Source organism: Rhinatrema bivittatum, chromosome 4, assembly GCF_901001135.1.
Source record: "Rhinatrema bivittatum chromosome 4, aRhiBiv1.1, whole genome shotgun sequence".
Classification (NCBI taxonomy): domain Eukaryota; kingdom Metazoa; phylum Chordata; class Amphibia; order Gymnophiona; family Rhinatrematidae; genus Rhinatrema; species Rhinatrema bivittatum.
In genome coordinates, this window is record NC_042618.1 from 428,280,896 (window position 1) to 428,297,996 (window position 17,101).

The 17,101-nt window shown below is 43.4% G+C and overlaps 1 protein-coding gene across 7 annotated transcripts in view; it reads left to right on the forward strand.

Annotated features, from left to right (window-relative positions):
* Positions 1–17,101, forward strand: part of RAD18 (RAD18 E3 ubiquitin protein ligase) — a 320,686-nt gene that overhangs the window by 272,375 nt on the left and 31,210 nt on the right. Inside the window, exon 13 of one of the 7 annotated variants that reach the window (XM_029601444.1) lies at positions 3,251–4,773. The exons of the other annotated variants lie outside the window; for them this stretch is intronic. Within the exon in view, the coding sequence (XP_029457304.1) occupies positions 3,251–3,254 (4 nt within the window). The 3' untranslated portion in view covers positions 3,255–4,773. Of the gene's footprint in view, positions 1–3,250; positions 4,774–17,101 lie in introns of those variants that run through there. 7 annotated transcript variants of the gene reach the window in all.

Sequence of the window (17,101 nt, forward strand, 5' to 3'; positions counted from 1 at the left end):
TATTTTGCATTATATTCATGTGTAAACCTTCCAATTTTTGAGGACACATTTGCCTGCTGTTGTGCAAATTTAAATAATGCCATCCCCATTCTGTTCATCAGCTCCCAGAGAGCATCCATGGACACAACCTCAGGTTTAGGGAATAAGGCATTCTCTGCTTCAGGCTCAAATTTAAAGAAATCTTCGCCATTGAAGGCATTCAAAATGGAAACAAAGTCCAAGTTTAAATTTGCCATCGGCAGCCCTGCCATCCCTTCTCCTGTCCCCTCCAGGCCTGTGTTTTCTCTCCCATTTCCCGTGGTGGTTCCTGCAGCTGCACCCAACAACCCTGATGGGACCAATACAGCACTCACCGGACTCAAGGAATCTCTGGGGACAGGCACTGGAGGCGTCCTGGAGTCTGGAGGGCTCAAACTGGTTTGTCCAGGGTCTACCACGGCTCCTTCCGTGGTCATCTCCGCGGAGCGTGTCACCTCCACTCTCGAATAGTTTGCAGCCAGCTCCGTTATCGTACGCTGTCCGGTTGGAAGGGATAAATGCGGACTCGACCTTTCCTTTTCGGGGGCATAATTCAGTGGCTCTCACAGCCTGAAGAAACAATCGCAGTTAGGAAACCGACAGCATCGGAGCAGTGCTGCTACACTGCCGCCATCTTGGCTCCGCCCCATGATTATAATTTTTCATTATAACATAAGAGGTTGTAACATTTCAGGGGAGATGTTAAAGGTACAGGATGCTGGTAATATAACAACAATGCATTTTTGTTTATATCTGTTCCTCTGGACTATCGCCTTTAGTTAACGTCTTCTTAAATACACTTCGCTGACCAGATGCTCTATATTGATCCCATCCTGCTAGACTTCTGTTATTATTTTGTTTTCTCAGTTTCATGGAGAAGCCATGGCGTGTATCTAATATTCAATACACAAAGGGCTTATCATTGGCTTCCAGTGACTTTTTTCGCAGTTTTCTTCAAGGAATCGTGAGGATTGGGTCAGAAGAATGGCCACCCAGCAAAGATTCTAGTTCCTTATCAGCGAGTGATCCCCCCCCCCCCCTTTTTCTTTAAGAATCTGGGGCCATGGCCAGAGGTAGGGCAGATAATATGGCCACTTTGATAAATACAGGATTATAAATAGTCTGTCATCTTCTTGGTTTAGATAGTCATGCATTTGCAGCCTGATACCTTGCTCAGCATCCCTGCATCATATAGGATCGACTATCTGAGTTGCTGGGTATATGGGATGTTCATTCCTGATACCTTCTACGCTCCAGCATTTGCTTGTCAGCACTTTCCAAGACCAGAGCATAAGGCGCATCCTTATAAGGTTAATTTGTGTCGGCCTCTAGTAATAATCGCTCTTGAGCACTAGATCTCTTTTCTCTTCCAGGAGGAGTTGCCCCTGAGAATAACTGGTTGTTGTCCAAATAGGTATTTCGTGACATCATAGCTTGCACAGCATTGGAGCTAGCTCAAAGTTAATTTTCTCATTGCTGCAAGTGAATGGAAGGGTGATATGTACATGCCTTATAATCTAGTCTCTAGCACTTGCATGATAGTGATTTGAAGGATCTTGGAAACGTAACCCTGGAAATTTTGGGCTAGTAACCGCCCAGTGTTCTCTAATACATTAGCTAAGTTTATTTGTTATAAGTTCCTTTGTTTGATCTTCCAGCTGTTGCATCCTCGCATTATTTGATAGTAGTTATGGCAAGATTTCCAGACCAAACACTAGGCATTTCAGCGCTATTCATCTATGCACTAGAAATGAACTTAGTGGACTCCTGGGGTGATTCAGGACTATCATATTACCATTCGATTATTACTGCATATAGCGCATCCCACGCAATAAACCCATAGGTTCCGGGACAGAGGGCTCAAAAGGCACATTCCAAAATGGAGGGAATTGCATAGGTTGGTGGCAATATGCAACATCTTGCGGAGCAGTATGCATTTCAGGTAAGATATTGAATAAGAGCACCAAGAGTTGTGAAAACTCTAGGTGGCATCAGTGGTTGTAAGATATGGCTGCAGCTGGGTTGGTGGGGTGCCCGTGGCAAGTGAAGTGTCACTACTGTGGGCTTGTGGTGGGAGGTTGACCACGACCCAGGTGCACAACATGTGCAATTCTTGAAAGCTGGCTGGGTAGAGAATACCAAGTGGTATGGTATTTCTGCTTCTACGTTGCATCGATGGGTGACAGCGAGATGTTGACTGTCAAGTCTTCGGCTTTGATGTCCGGGATTGGCCTGCGTATCACCCAGAATTGTGTTGGCATCCTTAATGAGTAACACCCGCTCTTTTACGAAGCAGAACTTCATCACACTGCAGAGATAACCTGAGGGGCAAGGCTTTGACAGCCCTGTGGCCCCCAATGGTTCTACATTGCTGTTGCATGACGCTATAGAGCACTTGTGAAATTGAAGCATGGCTTTGACGGCTCTGTGTCCACAGCGGTGCTACATTGCAGTAGCAGGATCCTATGGAGCATTGAGGGTTGATCACCCCTGGGGGACTGAAAATGTATATTAGTAATTGATGTTTGTGATTAAAGTGAATGTTAGTAATTGTGTGTAATTTAATTGTTGTATGTAATGACCTATGTTGTGGCCATAAATCATCCACTAAAGATCATCTTTTCGAATAATGGACTGACAGAGCAGGAGGAGGCGGTTGCATCTGAGATGGTTGTGTACTATTTATCAACGCAGGACTTCTCTAACAACATAAAAAATGCAATTTTTTTTCTATGGGAACCTGTCTCCTGTTGACCAAAGCCATGAAGTTGTTTTTGTAAACACTTTCTTTTCCTTGTAATATGCAAGAGTAAAAGTTCAGCTTAGTGAGGCTGGAGATGCTGCAGAGGCAGTGTTCACGGCCCTCAGAGCAGGAGGGAATCATGGTCATTGCTTAAGAGTGACACTTAGTGACCTATTTAGAGCCCATGGTATGCTTGACAGAGTGGGGAGGGGGGCAAGATATAAAATGGCCCATGGGGGGGAAAAAAACCCTAAATAGTTGCAAGTTAAGGTCCATGGCACCAGACCCCAGTGCTGGTGCTGACTGCACTGGAAATGTAAAGGAGCAGCAGGAAACTGCCAGATCAAAAATGAAAAGGTTAAGCCTATAGAAGTATTACGCAGTCATTTATGGTGCGAAGCAATTTACTGCGGTAGAAGCTGGTTTCTGCTGAAGGTCAGAAATAAAAAGCTAAGTGTATTAATGCTGAAAACTTTCTTTACATCGCAGATAAAAGCAGAGCTGGAAGAAAACTGAATATGACACTGGACCTGGAGGAAAGGGAATATTTTTCTCTCTCTTGTTTTGCTGTGTTACTTCCTCTGTTATCCTTTGCAAAATGTGTGCGTGGGACGCTATGTTCTTTTGCTGTCCAATGGGAACTTTTTTTGTTGCATGAATGTTACCTGTGACTGCAGGAGGCTTCATGGAGCTGTCAGTGCTAAATTAACATCATATTAGCAGTGTCTAGAGAGAGGAAAATGACAGAAAGATGACAGCTTTTTCCTGCACTAAGATGTGCACGATCTCTTTCAAAGACAAAATACATTTTAGCAATTTTATAAAGACAGGAAAGAAGCAGCAGTCTGAAGGAAATTTAAGCCTCGGGCCTTTCACATAAACTGTACCCCAGAGTACAGAGAGAATTCACAGGTGATGACGTGAACCCCTTAGAAGGCGATTTCAGAAGCCATTTACCTGAGAATTACGCTTAACTTCTATAGCAGCGTATAGCTGGACTGAGAGGAAGCGTTCCCAGGAGCATGTTTTGGACATGATCGGAAAGCAACACAAGTAAATTGTATTTTCAAATCTACACACATTTTCCATAGAAATGTTACCTGTAAGGGGGGGGGGGGGGAAAGCAAGTGCAAAGGTCTCCAGGTATTTTGTACCCATGGCAATTTTCAAAGGAAAAGTACTGTACTTTCTCTTTCAAAATTAGATACAAGTTCTGCAGGACCTAGATGAACAGTTTGAAAATTACCCCATGGACAGAATAGAAGGCCTGCATTTTATAATCTTTGAAAATGCATCTTTAAAATTCATTTGAATTATTTGGATTTTGCTGCACAGCAGCCCATATTATTTACATGGATGCGCCAATTGTGGCTCTGGGCGCTTTAAGAGATGGTGGTTTTTGTTTTTTTACAATCCTAGACATCTTTGTAGTACTTCTGGGATATACTCTGTATAAATGTCTTGTAGAGACTCTGCACTGTCAATACAAACTGTATCCTGAAGTGCTTTAGAGAGGCTGAGGATGCTTATTATAGGAACTGCATCCCAACAAGCTTTCCAAAAATGTATATTTTTCCTTTCATTCAATTACACAACAAGAAGGGCTTTCTTTGTCCTTTTTGAATCAGTCCCATGGCATTTTGTATGCAAATTGAGCTCTGGAACCTCCCCCCTGTATCCCTCTGACAACATTACCTAACCTCTCAAGGAATAAGAGCTTCCTGGGTACAGTGGCAATGAAGGCATTGCTTGTCTTAAACATTTACTAATTAAGTTATTAAATGCACCAAGATAACCCCCCTTATGAAACATGAAAAGCAGGATTGTTATTTCTCTTCGTAAAGGAAGAAAATTGCTTGCAGTCTGCGAATGTGTTGCCTTTAACACATACAAGTACATGAAGTCTCCTGTTTTTGACATATGCTCCGTTTCATCTTGTGATTTGTAACCGAAGACGAAACCAAAGCAATGAATTAGTTTTTGAGCTGTAATAAAAATTTCATGGAAATCTCTGTCCAGATTTCTGCGTTAATCCGTTTTCTGCCTCCAGTCTGGGGAGCAGTAGCAGGGTCTGCACAAGGCTGAGCTTTGATCTAAAGCCACCAGTTTCTCCAGGAGTGAAAAGTTCAGATTATACCACCCCCTCATTCATGGCTGAGCTAACAAAAGGGGGATGTTCCCAAGCCCCTTGGGTAATCCCTGTGGAGGGATGACACCTCATATCAAAGCCAAGCTACCTTATCTCATGCAGGTACCGCTATTGTATTGCAGGGTTCCCCATGTGGTGGGTCTGGAAAGCCTCACAGATGGATGCTAAGACCAGTAACAGAACTAGTATTAGATGAAAATTAACAATTGTTTTGTCTATATCTGTAATTTTTACATGAGGAAAATGTTATTTCATTATAATTTTATCTCCAAGGTGTTTTCATACTGATTTGCTTCAGAAAATAGTGTTCTTTTGGGTTCAGTAATTTTCATTTTTTGTTTTCTACAAATAGTCTCATTAATATTTCATCTTCACCGGGTTTCCATTTTTCTTCCTTCTGCGCCCCCTCGTGTAAGGCCCAGGGACCTAAGTAATCTCCTGTAGCTGAAAGCTGGATGCACCTCTCAGAAGTTTGTTCCATTTCAACTTGTAGACTTGTTGCTAAGTAACGAGCCAGTGCTGACCTCGCTGCCCCTTGAGTTTTCAGAATATCCACAACAAATATGCATCAGATATATTTGTATGCATTAGAGACTTAGTGCATATTTGTTGTGGATTATCTAAAGATCCAGTTGGCTATGGAGTCACAAGAATAGGTTTGGGAATCACTGAACTGAGAGAGTGCTTCATTCTTTCCTGCCTCCAGGGATTGGGAATGGTTCTTCGGCAGGATTCCCAGCTCCAAACATTTAAAGCAGGAGTGGTGAACTCCAGTCCTTGAGGGCTACCAACAGGCCAGGTTTTCAGGATAACCACAATGAATATGCATGAGATAGTTTTGCATACATTGGAGGCAGAGCATGCAGATCTATCTCATGTATATTCATTGTGGATACCCTGAAAACCTGGCCTGTTGGTGGCCCTTGAGGACCGGAGTTTGCCACCTGTGATTTAAAGGAACAGGGTGCTGACCTGGAAATTAAACTCGTGTGTCCTGTTTTCCAGCAGAACACTAACAACCGAATTTTAAATCCCCTGCCCGCGTAAAAAAAACAGGGTTACGCGTGTGGCCGGGTCTTGCGCGCGCACATTTTTAAAGGGGCTTGGCCACGCGCGTTAACCCCCGTTACACGCCGAAGTGCCGGGCCCAGAGAAAGGGAGGGGTGGGGCTGGAGGCAGCTGGGACAGCAGCTATTAGCCGCTGTCCCAGGGAAGTGCGAGCGGGCTGGCGAGCATAAATTACGTCTGCTCCAAAGGAGCAGCAATTAACAAAAAAAAAAAAAAAGTAAAGTAGGTTAGGTTTAGTGGGTGGGGAGGAGAGGGGAAGGAAGGTTAGGTGTGGGTTTAGGGGAGTTCCCTCCCAGTCCGCTCCTTAATTGGAGGGGACTGGGAAAGTGCCGATTGCGTCGCCGTGCGTCACCCCCCCCCCCCCCCTTGTGCGTGCTGCGCACACATGCGTGCAGCCACCCGATTTTATAACATGCGCACACTGGCATAAAATCAGCACATCCATGTGTGTGCACCGGGAAGCGGCGTGCACCTTTAAAAAATCTTCCACTTAATTGCTTTGGCTCAGATCTTTTTGATGGGAGATTTCATTATCCTAGTTTGACCAGGGTCCAAACAGTTCTGCAGACTCCTTGGGGTCTGGTGGCAGGGTGTTAGCCCTCCCCATTGCACAGGTCTTCAGTCTGAGCCATAAGGCAAAGAAGGAGCATCCTCTGCTCATGGAGGAACAGGAGTAGCCCAGTGGTTAGATAATGAGAGCTAGGGAAGCCAGGGCACAAACTTAGGGACTGAGTTACTAAGCATTAATCCTATAGACATAGAATGGGAGAAAAGTCTTTATAAATGAGGCCCTTTGATTGTAAGCCCTGTTACCTGAATTTAACTCACTCTAGCTACCAATGGAAAGGCGTGAGATAAATATAAACAAATAAATTATGGTACATATTGGCCATGAAAGCCAAAAAAATCTTACTTTGGAAGCACAAAATGTATTCTTACGATATTGATGACCTGCGATGCATAAGATGCTAGCAGGGAAATTACTTCCATGTCTTTCTTATTGAGGAAAATATAAGAAATCCTCAGCCAGATATCAAATTCCACTTTTCAGTATGAGATACCTGCTTTCATTTTCATAATCTGGCAATACCGAGAGACATCTGAGCACAAAAGATTCTGGATGTAAGCTGAATTACTTTGCAGTATTATGATCAAAGCTGTCCTGGAGGCTTCCAAAGTGTGTTCAGATTAGACCGCTCTGAAGAAGGAAATGAGCAGCCTGTGTGATCGGAGGGCATCACATTATGTGGCTGTAGTCTGAATTTAATCAGAACAAAACCATTCAAGCTTTGGCTGAAGGCTTATGTGTAGGCCACTAATACTGTGCATCCTCTTCTCTTTACTTTTTTTTCTTTTTTTACACAGGAAAGTTTCCTCTAAGTCTTAAACTTAGTTTCCACTGAAACTTGCCAGTGTGTTGACCTTCAAGGCCAGGCTAAAATAGGCACTCTTTTTGTTTTGTGACGTTTTCTTTTCCTGCAGAGAGTAGATGTGCCTGCTTTCAGCGAGCTTATTAGGCTTGGCATTATTGTGGCTTTGATTGTTTCATGATTGTGTGGAGCCTGTAAGCCCAAAAGCGTGGGTGTTCAGTGGAAACTGAATTATGAAGATTATGGCAATGATAATACTAAATAAAGTGAGAGATGCTTTTGGAAAAAGATAATGTAAACACTATGGTTTCTTCTTCCCAGAACTGCAAAATAAATGCCCACATTCACAACTACCTTTTCCTTTCCTGCCTGATGTCTGTTTCTATATCTGTACTGTAAGTGTAACCTGTGCTGGATTAATCTTAAGAGATATACATGGAACAAGTGGAGCAAGTGCGGCAAGCATGGTACACTCCCAGCCACTTAGTGGAGTGGAGGAGTAGCTTGGTGCTTAGCACATTGGGCTATGATCCAGGGAAACCAGGGCTCTTATCCCCTTGCTGCTTCTTGTGAGCTTGGGCAAGTCACTTTACCCTCTGTTGCCTCAGGTACAAGCTTAGACTGTAAACCCTCTGGGAATAAGTAAATACTTACAGTACTTGAATGTAATCCACTCTGAAGCTCTGAAAAGTAGAATATAAATCAAAGCAAATCTGGATCATTAAAATAAATTCCAATGGCTTTCTTCTTTGTTTTCGTTCATAGATTCCCAAGAAAGTGAATTATTCTAAAATCAATTTATAAATCAATTTATAAATCAAACTGGGTGACTGAAACATCTGCCTGGCCAGCGACATTAATGCATGAAGGGGAGTCTTATGACCATGAGAATACCTCTTAAACAGAGCCTGATGGCAAGATCAGAGAAAGGAAGCTGGAACAAAACAGTTGCTTTTTTTTTTTTTTAATCCCTTAACTAGTGAAAAACTGGAGTGTTTGGTTTTTTTTCTCTGTTCTTCATTCTGGGATAGACCAGTGGTCCATCAAGTCCAGCATCCCATCTCCAACAGTGGCCAGTGGTGAAATGCGCATTCCTGCTTTGACGCTTACTCCCAAAAGTAAGGGATGGCAATTCCCAAGCCTGCCTAGCTAATGAACCTATCCTTCAGGAATTTTCCAAAGTTTTAGAACTCAGCTATACTATTAATCTTGCCGATGTTTTCCAGCAACAAATTCCACAGCTTAACTGTGCATTAACTGAAAAAAATACTTAATTTGCTTTAAATCTGCTGCCAGTTAGTTTCATGGCTTGTCCCCTATCCCTAGTACTGTTTCTTATTCATTGTGTCCACTGTGGTGGTTTTATTGTCATTTTTTAAGCAGCTTTATTTATTTTATTTATATTCCGCTTTTCACACTTTTTTCAGCACTTCAGAGTGGATTACATTCAGGTACTATAGGTATTTTCCTATCCCCAGAGGGCTTACAATCTAACGGGCCGATACAGTAAGGTGCGGTAGATAGAGGTGCGTTAGGGCCGGGCGCACCCGCGTTTGCCGCACGCACAGTTCGGATCACATACCACTCGATACTCTATTTAAATGGCATGCAAATGCAAGCCGCGTCCAACCCGCGTCCATGAAGCGCAATCCATTTTACTGTATAGGCGCTTTCCAGCACTTATACAGTATCCTGGGTGCGCTGGTACCTGTCATTTCAAATGACAGGTACCAGGAAGTGGATCCCGACTTTAACCAAAAGAAAACCTAAAAACCTAAAATCCCCTCCTCCCGAAGCAAGGCGCAGGGTGAAAAGCGACTCGACATGTAAAGTATTGTGAATAAGTGTAACCAAAGTAAACCTACTTTTTCTTTCTTTCAGCCCTCTCTGCCCTCTGGAGGCGCGCACCGTGGCTCCCCTGCCTCCCGGGGGCAGCCGGCGGCGAAAGCGGCTTCCAGCGGCCCCTGCCGGCGAAGATGGACGAACGCACGCCCGTTCATACACTTTCGCTGACTTGGGGGCCCGTCAATATGGGCGCTCAAGCCAGCGAAGCGTATGAACGTACGCCGTGACGTCACGCACGCCCGTTCATGTGCTTTCGCTGGCTTGAGCGCCCGTGCACTACGGGCCCCCAAGTCAGCGAAAGTGTATGAACGGGCGTGCGTTCGTCCATCTTCGCCGGGGGGGGGGCCGCTGGAAGCTGCTTATGCCACCAGCTGCCCCCGGGAGGCAGGGGAGCCACGGTGCGCGCCTCCAGAGGGCAGAGAGGGCTGAAAGAAAGAAAAAGTAAGTTAACTTTGGTTACACTTATTCACAATACTTTACATGTCGAGTCGCTTTTCACCCTGCGCCTTGCTTCGGGAGGAGGGGATTTTAGGTTTTTAGGTTTTCTTTTGGTTAAAGTTGCTTCGGGAGGAGGGGAGAGAGGACTGGGGCTGCCCCGGAGACCGGCACCCATGGACGCAGCCAGGGGCAGGTGAGCCGGGGCTGGGGGAAAGTTTGCCGCCTACCCTTACCCCTGCCTCTAACGCAGGGGTAAGGGTAGGCGGTAAGTTAGCAGGTTAAACGCGCGGCAAAACTGCAGGTTTAAAAAGCGATAATCGGGGCGCGCGTTACTGTATGGGAGGGAATAGCTAATCCGGTCGTTTGCATCTCATATACATGCTGCGGGCGGAAAGGGTTTCCCGTTGATTTACAGAGGCAGTAAGGGTGGGTTAAAAGGGATAGTGAATCGCAGGTTGGACTAACGCGGCCAAATTGTGAGTAGAAAGCTGGTTAGAAGCAGGGTAACCGCGGCCGCACTTTACTGTATCGGCCTGTAAGTTTGTACCTGAGGCAATGGAGGGTAAAGTGACTTGCCCAAGATCACAAGGAGCGACAGCGGGACTCAAACCCTGGTCTCCTGGTTTATAGCCCACAGCTCTAACCACTAGGCTACTCCTCTGTAACGCTGCTCCTGCATGGGAAGGTGACTGAGTGGAAAATGGAGGGGAAGTATGGCAAAAGGAGCTTTCTTATTGTCTGAGATAAAGTATACTTCTTGGCAGAAGTCGCAAGGGTATTTAAATGAGAGGATTTATTTTCCAGTATTGTTAAATTTTGAAGGGGTTTCTGGTATGCTCAAAGCTTTGTAGCTTTCACCCTTATGAATTTTGCTTAATATGTCTAATAGTGCCACTTCTCTCCTTAGGATACAAGGACTGCTTATTCTTGCAGATATCTCATTCTAAGAACGTGCTTGAAATCACTCTTAAAATGATGGCTGGAAGCAATATATAAACGTTGGTGAAGTGGTTAGATTTTTTTTTTTTTTTTCAGTTTTTCCACTTTTAATTTTTTCAACTAAGACACAATTTGTATCCTGTTCTTAAACAAATTAAAATTCCATTGATTGGGGACATCACAGAAGATCAAGCCATGAAAAGTTGTCTTTATTCAGATGAGATCCTATTTGTGCTATTAGTTCATTTAAACAAGCTCCAGAAATGTAAAAAATGCCAGATACTAGGAAGTTGTTTTCTCTGTCAAAAAAGAGAGCTGAATTAGCCATGACATGAGGGTGACATCCAGGAGCAGTCAACGAGCCCTTCTCTCTAAGCTCATAGAGCTTTTGCTGTACTAAGCATGTGCAGTAATTCCTGCATGAGCATTGTGTCATGAGCCCCCTCAGTCTTTTTTTCATCTGAGAATCAGCACAAATTATACCCAATCTCTCTATTTTCTTCAATTTTCTCTAAAATTCTTAATATCTTTTTCTTCAAAGTTGCCTCACTACCTCAGCAACCCTCAAACAGCAGTTTTCAGTGCTGCTTAAAAATTTTTTTTTCTTCAGGATGTCCAGCAAGAAAAAGCCCATAGCTAGTGGCTTTAAAGACTGTATATACGATAGAAAATGTCTATTACTGACAGACATGGTTTGTTATTGTTGCCTTGTCCAAACCATGACCAGGTCAGCTGTTAACATTGTGGCCAAATGTCCTTGTGTTCCCAGAAATTGAGGGCCTGGAAAATGGAGGAACTGCGTAAGTCTCTCAAAAGCTGCAGTCAGTCTTTGTCTCAATGTGCAGCCTCGTCTGCCTCCCTGGGTAGGGAGTTTAGCAGAAGCTTCTCCAAATATCTCCCCCACCTGCCCTTTAACAGAGTAGGCTGACTGTTAGGGTTCAAGTAAACATAAAATGCACCAAAGAAAAAGAAGCACCCACTCGGGGAAGCCATTAGTGTAGCCGGAATGAAAAAAACAGTATCAGCACCATTGATGCACATTCTCTGGTGCATTGACCTTCAACTCATGGAGCATCAGCACAGTTACCACATAAAACTCCTGGTGCTGTCAATGCACCTGGCACTCTTGAAGCACAAGTCCTTGATGCATTCAAAAAATCAAGACCTGGAGCACAAAATGCATTGAACCTTGACACCATTGGCAAACCATCAGGACAGGCTGATCCATCATAGACATATTATGCAGCAGTGCTTCCAATGCACCTGTGTGCTGACATGCTGAGAATTTTGTCAGGGCTGAAGGGAATATGCTTCACTTGCCCCTACCAATTACCAGAGCACTTTCACCAACAAAGTCACTGGCACAATGATTTCTGAAGATCCCAGATCCCATTTGTCCTCTGATACCTCTCACATTTAATCGGACCCCAGTACAAATTTGATAAAGCCCAGAAAATGTGCAAGATTCCATTCTGGTATAAAAAAAAGAATATTCCACCACTCACACCAGGCCAGAGGGCATGTCAGTCCTTAGACCAAGTGGTGTTGAAGGCTTTCTTTACTTATCTAGCAGCTAAAAATAAGGAAGGTACCTTCTAACCTTTCCTTTCCAGAATATCACATGTACTACTTCGGAGTCCAAGTATCCCCAGTGCATAGGGGTACTCCATCAGAACTCCCACGAGGTAGTTCTAGCCCATAGTTATCCATTGCAGCAGAAACCAGGCAATCAGAAGACATACACCAGGAGTATACCCCTCTGAGGTGACCAAGGACCCCCTCAGTCACCACCACCATCATTGGGGTCCTGGATTAGAATTCTCTCACCTCTGGGCTTCCAAGAGAGTTCAACAGGAATACCCTTTGACCCCTTTCCAGAGCCTCCAGAACACTTATCTCCATCAGAAGACCTCTCTTACTCCATATTTCTGGACAAGTTGGGCAAAGCACTCTGAGTTAATATACATAAGGACAAAGATCATCTCACAAAGGTGTTTGGCCTCCAAATTTTGGAAACACCAGCAGAGCCTGCAGCCATTCAAATTCATGATATCCTGCAAAAACTAACATGAATGTGGGAGAATCCTATTTCTTGTTTCCCAGTTGCAAGGAAACTAGACTTCAAATATAGAGTGCAAAAATCCCTGGAGTTTCAAATTGGTGCTTAAAAGAAAAAAAAATATGTTCAAATACTCCACTAGGAAAAGATCCCAGACTACTGGACAATTTCACTAAGAAGGTCTTCCAAAGCTCAATGCACATATTTCTCCTCACCAATTGTACATGGTTCAATATTCATATGATTGCATACAAAAACTAAAGCATTTCCTTCCTCCTGGTGAAGGGGGATCCTCATATCCTCAGCCACTTTTAGACGCTGAAGAATGCCATCCATTTCTGAAGCATTTGATACGATGACATGCACTTTATCAGCCTCTATCGGAGCACACCGCATGGCTTGGTTGAGAACCAATAGCTTGTGCGATGATATTCATGACAAGTTAGTAGATATTCCTTGTCTAGGTGATCAACTTTGGAGAAAAATTCAGAGAAATGGTGGCACAAATAAAGGAGCATGTGGCCGTCCAGTCTGTCTCCACAGGACTGGAACAACAGTCTTCTGTGAGGATCACTTACTATGATTTTAAAAGACCGTATTTCCAGAGATGCCCTTTCCAGCAGTTCCAACATTATCAGGTCCTGCCTATCTTTCTAAAACAGCAACAACTTCTGGCACGTGCTTGACAACATAAGCACTAACAACCTAAAGCAACGCAACAGGTCCAGCCCAAACCTGGACCAAGTTTACAAACCCAGCAACCATCCTGTCCAATGGTGACGCAAGATCACAAAAGTTACTGGGTTCTCAAGATTGTGGAGTCTAGATATAGCTTGCATTTCTCTCAGCATCCCATACTTCCTCATTGCTCAGTCTTCAATTTGGATCTGTCTCATTCGACACAGCTCCACTTAGAGGTGGAGTCTCTCCTTAATCAGTGGGTGATAGAACCTGTTCTGCCTCACCACCAGGGTCAGAAGTTCTATCCCACTACATCCTCGTCCCCAAGAAAACTGGGGGATTGAAACACATCCTGGATTTAAGAAGCCTGAGCAAGGATATATTCCAGGAAAAATTGTAAATTAATTCTCTCTACATTTATTTATTTATTTATTTTTAGTTTTTTTATACCGATTTTCCTGCATAAAATGCATATCAAACCGGTTTACAATGAAACAGAATAAGCAGGAAGTAAAATTCCTTAGTCTAATACATTTAAACATCAATAATGAAATAATTTTAAACAAAGCAAAAAGCTAAATAACATTAATAAAAGTTAAATTATTAACATAAACATAAATATAATTATATTAGAAGGAGCACAAAGGTTAGCACAAAGGGGAAAAACGCCTGGTGGAATCGCGCCGTTAATCGGGTCGCCGCTGGCTGGTCGTCATGACGTCGGGGGGGGGGGAGGGACGGGTCTTCACATCACTGATTTTCTCTTTTAACATCTCAGTTCATTTTTACTATTTTTTTGTGTCTTTTTCTCACAAGATGTAGTTTTCTTTAAGTGCCCGATGGTAGTGGGCTGCCCCTCTGTAACAGCGCCTGATTCTCCTTTTCATCCAGAGTGGGGAATGGATGTGCACTCTGGATATAAAGGACGCTTATGCTCATATACCCATTCATCCCTCCTATTGGCATTACTTGCAATTTGAGGTGGATATTTCCCACTATCTGTACTCCCCTTCGGCCTATCAGCGGTACTAAAGGTTTTCACCATGTGCCTGGCTGTAGATCCGCAACAACAGGGCACCTGATCTTCTTAGTGTTTGGGTAATTGCCAGGTTCTTGTGGCCTGGTTTGGCCTCTATTGGAAACAGGATGCTGGGCTTGATGGTCCCTTGGTCTGACCCAGCATGGCAAGTTCTTATGTTCTTATGTTCTGAGTCTTCCCTTATCTGGACAACTGGCATGTGACCGTGACCATCTTGGAATGTGTACTAACATTCCTATAATAGTCGATTCTACTCCTGCAGTTGGGTTTTCTGGTGAATTTCAAGAAATTGAATCTAATTCCCTCCCAGAAAATGAAATGCATTAGAGCATGGATAGATTCTCTGCAAAAGAGAGCTTTCCTGCCCTCAGATCAAGTGAACACTCTCAGGTCCATTGTCTCATAAGAACATAAGAAATTGCCATGCTGGGTCAGACCAAGGGTCCATCAAGCCCAGCAGCCTGTTTCCAACAGAAGCCAAAACCAGGCCACAAGAACCTGGCAATTACCCAAACATTAAGAACCCATGCTACTGATGCAATTAATAGCAGTGGCTATTCCCTAAGTATAATTGATTAATAGCCATTAATGGACTTCTCCTCCAAGAACTTATCCAAACCTTTTTTGAACCCAGCTACACTAACTGCTCTAACCACCTCCTCTGGCAACAAATTCCAGAGCTTTATTGTGCGTTGAGTGAAAAAGAATTTTCTCAGATTAGTCTTAAATGTGTTACTTGCTAACTTCATGGAATGCCCCCTAGTCCTTCTATTATTCGAAAGTGTAAATAACTGAGTCACATCTACTCGTTCAAGACCTCTCATGATCTTAAAGACCTCTATCATATCCCCCCTCAGCCGTCCCTTCTCCAAGCTGAACAGTCCTAACCTCTTCAGCCTTTCCTCATAGGGGAGCTGTTCCATCCCCTTTATCATTTTGGTTGCCCTTCTCTGTACCTTCTCCATCGCAACTATATCTTTTTTGAGATGCGGCGACCAGAATTGTACACAGTATTCAAGGTGCGGTCTCACCATGGAGCGATACAGAGGCATTATGACATTTTCCGTTCTATTAACCATTCCCTTCCTAATAATTCCTAACATTCTATTTGCTTTTTTGACTGCTGCAGCACACTGAGCCGATGATTTCAATGTATTACCCACTGATGCCTAGATCTTTTTCCTGGGTGGTAGCTCCTAAAATGGAACCTAACATTGTGTAACTACAGCAAGGGTTATTTTTCCCTATATGCAACACCTTGCACTTGTCCACATTAAATTTCATCTGCCATTTGGATGCCCAATCTTCCAGTTTCAGATAGACGAAGATCATTTGGGCAATTCATGTAGTTTCTCTAACGCACCTTCATATATGACTTTTGCAGTGGGGTCTCCAGTTCCAGTGGCACCAGCTAACTCAACCACTGTCAAGCAAAATGGATATTTCACAAGAAATGAATGAAGCAGGAACTGTGTTGGTGGCTTGACCTCTTTCAGGACAGAGCTCCACTCCATCTACTTTCTCACCAAGAAACTGGTGACACATGGCCTCCACAAAGGATTGGGGGCCCACACAGGCTCCTTTCGAATGCAAGGAATATGGTCATTCATAGAGAGACAATTTCAAATCAACTTCCTAGAAATGCGAGTGATCAGATATGCTTGAACAATTTTCATTTATCTCCTCCAATAAAAGAGAGCTTTTATTCAAACCAACAACCAAATTGCCATGCTCTACATGAACAAGCTGAGAGGCACAGGCTCATGGACTTTTTGCCAAGAAGCAATAAAACTATGGGAATAGGCTTGCTAACATAAATCTGTCCTGCAAGCCATCTGCCTTCCAGGGATCCTCCAACATATTAGTAGATTATATCAGATTTTTTTCATGCACACAAATGCTCTCTGCTAACAGACTGTTCAGTCTATGGAGATGTCAGCAATTGACCTCTTTCCATCAGAGCAAAACAAAAAATTGGAAAGATTTTGCTCTATTCTTGCCAGCAAACTCAGATTCGCTCAGTGCTTTTCTGATCGACTGGAATGCATATTTCATATATGCTTTTCCACCAATTCTTCTGATAGCCAGAATAGTGGAAAAAGTGCTCAAAGACTGGGTCCATCTGATCTTCATTGCTCCAGCATGGCCCAAAAAACAAAAAGGAAGGCGATCTATTGTATGTTTTAATTGCTGTTACCTCTAGGTATATCTGTTTTTGTTGATGCTTCTGATTATCGTGAATATTATTGTGTATTGCTTTGGTGCTTATGCAAGAAAAGCAATTTTATCAAACATAATAAACTTAACTATGCTAAATAGCCACCCACTTCCCTGAAGAGTCGACTGCTTAGCTAGAAATAACTCTGAAATCGACGGAGGGTGCTCACGAGGCAATGCCCACATGGGATTTCCTGCAAAAGTTCTATGAGCTTAGAGAGAAGGGTCCGTTCGGTGCTACCGGATGATGTCACTCACATGACATGGCTAATGTATCCTGCTATCTAAGGAAAACACCTTAAGGTAAGCAAATTGCTATCCATGGTTAACTGTTAATGTACATTCTTTTCTGCATTTGTTCAGATGTTTTGAAATCTGGGGTACAGCTGATTCTGAAAGGTGATGTCAGACATCTGGATACAGTATAATAGCAGTCTGAAATGCAAACTGTTGAACACTTCATCTTGAATTCTGTTTTCTGAAGAAGTATTTATTTTAGGAGTTTCCTGGCAGGTTCTCAAGTGGCTTTCCTCAG